Raw genomic sequence first — 8,587 nt, forward strand, 5'->3', positions numbered from 1 at the left:
AATGTCTTCATTTTTCAAGAAGAAATAGTAAAAAGTTGCACAAATGAAAGTTAAAAAGTCGACCTGATGAGAACCGCTGAATATCCATTGATTCCCAACTGTGTCTGTCAATATTAATCTTTGACTTGACACAGTTCAGTATTAACAGTCAGTCGTTTGTTGAGCATATAGTTTGTGTTACTATGGTACAAATATGCAGTGTGTACAGGTTTCAGTTTAGCATTGTGGTTACAAAAAGAGACCTTTTTTTACATGTTTTTTTCCATTAAGGCACTATCTTCCTTTTTTTTTTTTTACTGATGACACTCGGTTTATCAAAGTTGCATGTTGATGAAATGGTTAAAAGAGCCGGGAGAACAGATATGCTTATAGCATTAAGCGCTATAATATCAGGACTGGATCGTCTGTTTTGTCACACACACACATACAGAGACACTGTTTCCTAATTATGGACTGAGATTGAATGTTACAGCCATTCTTGTAAATACTTTTCTACTATGGTATTTCTTTATGTCATACATGTGACTTGAATACTCGTCATATGTGCCTACATGCTTCCAGTGAATTGTCGAGATTGTTCTGAACGGTGTTTGAGGCCGTGTCGATGGCTGTAGGCCTGTTCCGTTTTATTTTTAAATTCCATTTCATATTTGACAAAGAATGTTTACAGCTGAAGAGTTCAGTCACAGGTTTAAGTACAACTGTCAAAACGTGAGGTACAACAGAGGAGAAATGTTTTATTTTTCCCCACCAACTGTACTGGGCAATTAACTTTCAGCCAACATTTTTGCAGCTACTCCAGCTTTTTGTAGATAGTCTTCGAGTCTCCTCGTTCCTCTCAGAAATACACAACACTTCAACCAGCAAGAATCCGTGCAAGGAAATGATTTATTTTGACATTTTGTCCATAGAATAAAACAGAAGGCTGCATTGACTGCTGCTTGTCATTTCTGGTGTTGGCATTTGATTTAATTGTCTTTATTCTCAGTAAACCGGACCCATTACATAATTTATTCTATAAAAACATAATATCAAACTTGTCAAGTGTCTGTAAATCATCTAGCTTAAGCATAATGTTTCTTAATTTAAGACAAATGGCATAATACAGTTGTATTATTCATCTGTATACAGTAATCTACATTAACAATGAATAGGAAGAAGAAGAAGAAAATTAAAATCCTGATGTGAAATAAAGAGGAAAGTTTTTAGCCGGCCTTCTTTTCATCTCAGGTACTTCACTGAATTTAATGTGCGAAGTGTTCTGGGTGGATCCCCATGTCATTGTAGAGCTCTTTGAGAATGAGCAGAGCAGTGTCTTCAGATTGCCTAGAAAATAAAAGAAAACAAACAAAAATATTAACATCAAAACGTATACTATTAACGAGTAAAGTGGTTAAGTGACAGATGTGATTGTGTAAGTTCATGTGAAGGCTCTTAATCTGAAAACCACCTTCCTCAGAGTAATGAAATAACACATTGAGAAATTATTTAAAGCACAGCCACAGCTAAACTTTGATTATTGGCAAATATAATCTATATATTTGGTCTGATTGCATGTGGATGAAATGGAAGAGACGAGCAGATCTCTGTACCAGTAGCAGAGGTGACTCTGGAGGGCAAACAGGTATTCATTGAAGCTCTCGATGGGCTTCTCCTGCAGCACGTAGTCGATGCGATTCCCTCCATTCAGCATCCCGATCTTCACCTGAGGCTCCTCCTCTTTCGGTGGCTCCGGGATGTCAGGGATTTTATGCTCTGTGGCAAATCAGGATCGAGTCATTAATCTCACACAAAAAAAACAGTTACAATTTACAGCATATAGTCAAAGGTCTTAGAGAAACTCACCTTCCTCTGCTTGCTTCTCCTCTTCTGCAATCTGATTGGCCACGATGGCCAGCTGGGCCTGGAGCTGGTCAGATGAGGTGTGAGCGCGAGCGAACTCGTTGATGGTCTGCCAGGCGGTTCTCAGAGAGCTGATGAAACCATGTTTCAGGTCTGAGCCCATCCTGGAGAGACTCTCCTTCAGCTCTGAAAACACAAGAAAACAGTTTTCACTCAAAATGAAGCAATTTTGACCTTAAGCTGCTAGTTTTCCATTTTTTATTTTTAGAAAATCACACATGCAGCAAATTTAGTGCAAATTATGTCATAAGTAAATGACACAACTAAGTATTTCAAAAATAGCTATTTTAAAAGTTCTAAGCTTTTGTGGTAATCGAGTTCTATGTTCTACAGGGGTTACAAAATGCAATTCACAATGTTCTCCAAGTCAGATTTTTTTTCTTTTAGTTCTTTTTAATGTTGTTTCCTGTGACAACGCTCCATTGTGTTTTGAATCTATTGACATAATGAATATTGAACAGAAACTTGACTCGTGCCATCTTCGATTACAATCACAAGTTTAAGAGAGATGAGAGAAAGTACCGAGATGAAGCCTCTTCCTTCCTTTGTGATGAGGGATCAGAACAGGCTTCAGCTCCACCTCTGGCATGATCATGGGCTCGATCCTGTACGCGACAGGGTCCAACTAAAAGACAGGGATGAAACTGTTACGAGTGAAGAGCATGAAATCTATGCTTTCTATAAATACACATGTAACAAACTAATGTGTAAAGTTATGTACAAATATGTGCAGTTGTACTATCATGAGTCAAGAGGCTGAGTAACTTCTAAAAATCTATGCTTTCAGTGACAGTAGTTCATTCAGGATGCACAGGTAGGAGGAGCAGCACATTTACCGGATGGTAAATATTGAAGAATCCCTTGCACGTGGGCAGCTGGTACGTCTCCTCGATCTTCTCCACTCCACGCACCGTGAGGAACATGCCAATCGGAGAACCCAACGCAAAGAAATTCACAGGCTCAAAGTCCAGAGAGTGGTAGACCACTGACACCTAGAGGACAAAACATGAGAGAGGTTCAGACACACTCTTAATGGATCCATGATCCATGGCTGAGTTCTTGAGTCCCATTCACCTGCCCGGTGCCAACTTCAAAGTAATTGTAGTCGACATGGATGGAGGAGACGGTGTTGCCCACGGGAAGCTTCTTTACAACAGGACCAGGGAGAGGTTCAGCAGGTGGAGGTGGCGCAGTGACCTGGCTCGTCTCTTGGATCTCTGGTTTCTTCTGCTGGGCTGCCTGATGTGCAGCCTAGATGGATGACGAACACAAGCATGTTAGTCATCACCTCTTTTCCACCAGTTGTAAGTTAGTCACACCTGTACTAACAGCTGTTAGAAAGGATGATGATAGCGGGTCTATGCATGGTCTTACCTGCTTATTCACTCGTTCCTTCACAAACTTGGCAATCTTTTTTCTGGGACCAAGTGGGATTCCCATCTCCTTCAAGTCCTCAATCGTGCACATGAGCTGAAAGAACATGAAAAAGGGACAAACTTTAACAGCCACCCTTATCTTCCATGAACACTGAGAAGAAGAATATGAGATAAAACAACAGAAACATTTATTTTATTCTTACAAAAGATTCATTGTCAATCTTCTCCTCATCAAATGTGCTCTTGTACTCAGACAGGCCCAGATTTTCAAGCATCGTAGAAAGATCTTCAAGCTCCTCTGTGTCTTTGGCCTCCTCTTCTACAGCCGGAGGAGCAACTGTGATATTTTCCTGTGGAACGGGGGCTGCCACCTAACACAGGAAGCAGTAATGACAGTGAGGTATTACGACATAAGGTAAGACACATTATTATTTACACAGAGCAAAGACTTCAAATGTTTATGGTCAATTCATCACATTCAGTGTTTTTTTTTTTTTTATTACATCTTGTGATTAGCTGAATATTAGATGATATGATACTGTGTTTATTTGAATTAATTTAACTGATGTGTAACCTGATTGGTTTCTCCATTCAAAGTGTGCACATCGGACGTGGCCATCGCAAAAGACTCATCCTTCTGATTTGAAAGCAGGTCAAAGAGAATCAGGGATCCTGAACAATTAAAAGAGAGGAAACAACACGTTCTATGTGGGGGACAACAAACAAACAAACAAACAAACAAACAAACAAACAAACAAACAGCAACCGATGAGATGTAAGTGAATGATTTAGTACCTAAACTGTGTCCAGCCACTGATATGCCTCCTCTGAAGTCTGGGTTCCTCTTCATGAACAGGGCATACAGTCTGTTAATCTCAAGGGCAACTGTGTCCATGATGGTCTGGCAGTAAGTGGGACTGTTGTAGAAGAGCACGTCTAACAAAGTCTCGTTTGTAAAGTGACGTAGTCGTCCAGTGCTGGGCAGGGTGATCTTCTTTATCCTCCTGCACAGAAAAGTAAGTCTGTGATTAATGGAGTCTATGATAGGATAAAACCACTAATATTATTAGTTTTCTTCTCATTGTCAAAGCATTTAATAAGCACTGTCTGTGTTATGCTCTATTAAAAATCCATTAAAATCACATCAGTGAGACGTCCAACACAAACACAGTTTACTTTGACTTAAAACCCTGCGGTCCCGATAACAACAAATGACTTTTAATCCACAGCTGAATATAGTCCCCAAGAAAAGCACTGTTTCCTCTTTTTTGAAAAACACAAGATAATAAAATACATGACCAACTATTCCCCTGAAACTACTGAGACTTTTCCCAAGTATTGTAACAAAAGTTTTGTTGAGAAAAACATAGGGGAAATCCAGACCTTCCATAAAGTGATGTTATACTGTGCTATATTAATGCTTGTTTTTTTTTTCGTGAGTGTGTTTTCTCCGGGTTCTCCGTGAGAGTGGGTGGTTGTTTGTCTCTATGTGTCCCCGCCTGTCGCTCTATGTCAGCTGAGATTGGCACAGCACCCCCTGCGACTCTCATGTGAAGGATAAAGTGGTAGAAAATGGGTGGATGGTTATTATTAAAAGTCTATGTAAAGTGAGGTCGCCGTACCTGTCTACGCCAGTGGCGTCTCCATGAAGAGACGCGTACCACTGGACAGGAAGGAACTCCACCCTGCTGATGGCGTGCTCGTCCATCGGTTTTTTAAAGTGACTGTGCAGAAGCTTTAGCGACACGCTGCGGAAGTCGTCCACTGAAACAGAAACATTTATAAACTTTATTTTCACAAATAATGTCACCACTGAGGGCAAAGGACCGGAGGGTTTGGTTTCTCACCGCACTCGACCATGCTCCTAAACCTCAGGTCACACACGGGGCCGATTCCATGGACCATGAACACGAGATGATCCACCTTGGACAGCTCACCTAGAACATATAGATGGTGTTGTATTACACATACAGAATTGATTATTTATGTCTACACCGAGATGAAAGGTCAATTCAAGCAATTATACACTTGTACAAACATACTTAAGTGTTGTATATTTGATTTCTGTCCATAAGCCCTCCTAAATGTTACACACTGGACCTTGAAAGTAAAAAGAAGAGCTTCACTACCATCAGGCACTTCATCGTGGTCGTCATCTATCCCTCTCTTCACCACTCTGGGTCTGGTCTGCCCATCCTGAGTCGTGCCCCACTCATCTGGAATGGAGGATGGCTGAAACTGCACAATCACCTACAGATGCAAAGAGGACACAGATTAAATAAAATCTATAGGTTTAATCATCACAAGAAAACGATCACTTGGCACTTATTATTAGAAGAAGGGTCACCTTAGGATTGTGCATGACAATGGTTTCTCCTGAGGGAAACTCCAGTCTACGGTGCCACTGGTTGGTAGATACAGCTTTCTTATATTCGACCTATGTGTTGAGACACAAACACACAATCAGTAATTTACAAAACAAAGCATGGTGCAGCAACTGGATTTAAAACAAGAGTGCCTAGAAGTAATCACCTAAAAATGTCACACTTTTTGCTAACATGTCTGTTTTTGGTCAAATGTGAAAGTGAAACAAACCTCGAGCTTGTCGCTGAACTCTTCAGAATACGGGATAAATCGACTGTCTGTGTCTCCTTTGTAGAACCACGTGCAGCGTCGGACCTCTGTGGGCTCCTCCTCCCAGTACACCGATGTCCGCATGCGGTCATACAGCTGTACGTCGTACCGTCCTCCTTCTGTTCGCACAATCACATTTTCTGGATCTGGCTGAACTGAAAAAAACAAAAAGGTAAACACACGACTTTAGAATAGATCACACTTTGACTCGGAATGAGAGCAACTAGTGCTGTCGAGCTGCATGACAAATGGTGACAAGAAAGAATCATCATACCTGAGTTGTAGGTCTCCTCTAGCTTAAGGGAGTCAATGATACTGAAAGGAAGCCAGACGCACTTTGACTCCACTTGCTTACAGTAGAACCAGTGAGGCTGAACAGGTTCGTAGATATTGTAGTTGTATGGCATCATGGGTCCTGCTGGCACTATTTCTCCGGCGCTGGTGGCTGTAGGTGGAGGTGCTTGAATCTGTGTGGGAGGAGGCTAAAGAGAGATGGGAATAATCCTTGGTTATAAACTTCTTTTTAATGAGTGGATCAAGTATGTAACTGATGCAATCAACAAGAGCCAATTATTAACTTTTAAGCACCTTTGTGAATGTGGGTCCTGACGGTGGGAATGTCTGTTGTGGAGAGTTGAAGGGGTAGGAATTGTGCTGAGGTGTTTGTGTTGGCGGCAGGACCTCTGGAGCTGGTATGTAAGGATTGACTCTGCTGCTGGTGGGTGTGTGTCGGTATGGATTATAACTCTGTTGCTGCATCTGGGGAGGTGGTGGGGTCATTGTGGTGGGTGGAGGTGTGTGACGGCCCATCGGACTCTGGTAAACTACATTGCCAAATGCTGTAGGAGCAGCGGGATTCGTATGTGGACCAGCAGGTGGTGGGACCATGCCAACACAGCTAGCAACAGAAACGGGGCCTGTTGTTGTAGGAGGTGCTGCTGACAGGGATTGTGGTGGGTATGGCGACTGGCCAATGGATGCAAACGGATCACTGCTGGTTACGGGGCTGGAGAAGTAATTAAATGTAGATGGGGCTGATCCATTTCCAGACGTCTGACCCAGGAAGCTGTCTTCTTCTCCTACATCAGTAGAGTCATCTAAGGGACATTAAAACATTTAACTTAACATGAATATGTGAGGGACATACAAAACACAGCACACCAGCCACTTTATTAGGGAATACAAATTCAACTAATCTTTAACACAAACATCAAACCAGATTATCACAAGGCAATAAATCACTGCATTTAGGCATGTAGATATTGTGAAGATGACCTGCTAGAGTTCAAACCTGGCCATCAGAATAGGATAGAAAGGTGATTTGGTGACTTTAAACATTGCAGGGTTGTTGTGCCAGACAGCTGATCTACTAGGATTTTTTCCCTCACATAAGGGAAATATAAGTTTGGTATTTAAGACAAATCTCTAAATGCACAACATGTTGATCCTTGAAATGGATGAGCTACAGCATCTCCACGTCACCGACTTTACTAAATACACACACTAACTAAATAAGTGATGCACGTATGTTCACTGTGTACAAACGAGCCAATAAGTATTCTATATACTTGATTGACTATAATTGAAAACAAGGCTATTCTTAAGGCGAAGGCAACATCCTCTTAGAACATGATAAAGCTAATGCCTTAAACTAAAGCCTTAAGTATTAAGCTGATTTCCTGAGTTCAGATGTTTTGATTATGTGACTCTCTCGTGTACCGGACAGAAACACACACTTAAACAATTAGTTCCGACTGACAAACAACTGTTATCTCAGAAACACTTGTTTCGTCCCTGTCTCTATTCCCGTGTATCAAAATAAGAGATGTTAGCAGCACAGGAAACACTGTTAGTCTGTTAGCTTAGCCTGTGACTGAGGACACAGTGGACATTTACCCACAGTCAGTATTTACTCTCACCTCCTGACAACACCGCTGGACCACTGGCCTGGCTCACTGGCATGAAAGGCAGGTTGAAGTTAAACTCCGGAGCGGCGCTAAACAGTAAGTTAGCCCCGGGGTTAGCAACATTATTATTATTTTTTCTATCTGCCATTTTCCCCTACAATTACACGTAGCCACTAACGGAGCAGGCAGGCAGTGCGCCACCTAGTCTCCAAACAGCGAACACACACGTTTCGCTGATCTCTACCTCATCCGCAGCACTAAAGCAGGCACACACATGGTTTATAGATCTACTAAAGTCGTGAAAGAAAAACGGATGCTGCTCCTTCTTCGCTGTGGGATAAAACTAACAAAATAATAGTGCATATGTCATGACTGCCGCCTATGGGTCAGATGTATTATCTTTTCTCTATTTTGGTGTTTCTGTTTCATGGCAATCGACTAACAACACCGCCATCAAGTGGCGTGGACCTCCGTCCGAATAAAATGGATTCAAAAACATTATCGTTATACAATGTGTTTTCCTAAAATGCTGAAGAAAGAAGCTAAGAAAAGAAGCACTGCATTTTGTGTGAAGAAGATAATGTATGTTCACACATGTTATTCACACTTTGAAATGCTATATAAACACGCAATTTTCTCAATCTAAAAGAAATTTACCTTGGATTTAAGTCGAAGTCGAAATCCAAACACAGCCAATGTGAAGCATAGTGATTTATTATTTCTCTATAATCAACTTAATTTAAACATCAAATAAAAAGTGCTGATCGT

The 8,587-nt window shown here is 41.3% G+C and overlaps 1 protein-coding gene across 1 annotated transcript; it reads right to left on the reverse strand.

Annotated features, from left to right (window-relative positions):
- Positions 1-870: 870 nt before the first annotated feature.
- On the reverse strand, positions 871-7,967 carry sec23ip (SEC23 interacting protein; the record flags this gene model as incomplete). Its single annotated transcript, XM_083898063.1, has 18 exons — positions 871-1,326; positions 1,593-1,755; positions 1,846-2,028; positions 2,425-2,527; positions 2,739-2,894; positions 2,977-3,153; positions 3,277-3,372; positions 3,482-3,649; positions 3,853-3,950; positions 4,074-4,282; positions 4,901-5,042; positions 5,126-5,215; positions 5,408-5,528; positions 5,626-5,715; positions 5,874-6,067; positions 6,187-6,394; positions 6,501-7,009; positions 7,832-7,967. 18 exons carry the CDS (start codon positions 7,965-7,967, stop codon positions 1,245-1,247), a joined length of 2,925 nt encoding a protein of 974 aa, XP_083754189.1. The 3' UTR covers positions 871-1,244.
- Positions 7,968-8,587: the final 620 nt, after the last annotated feature.

The sequence above is a fragment of the Microchirus variegatus genome (assembly GCF_963457635.1).
Source record: "Microchirus variegatus genome assembly, chromosome: 11".
Taxonomy (NCBI): Eukaryota; Metazoa; Chordata; class Actinopteri; order Pleuronectiformes; family Soleidae; genus Microchirus; species Microchirus variegatus.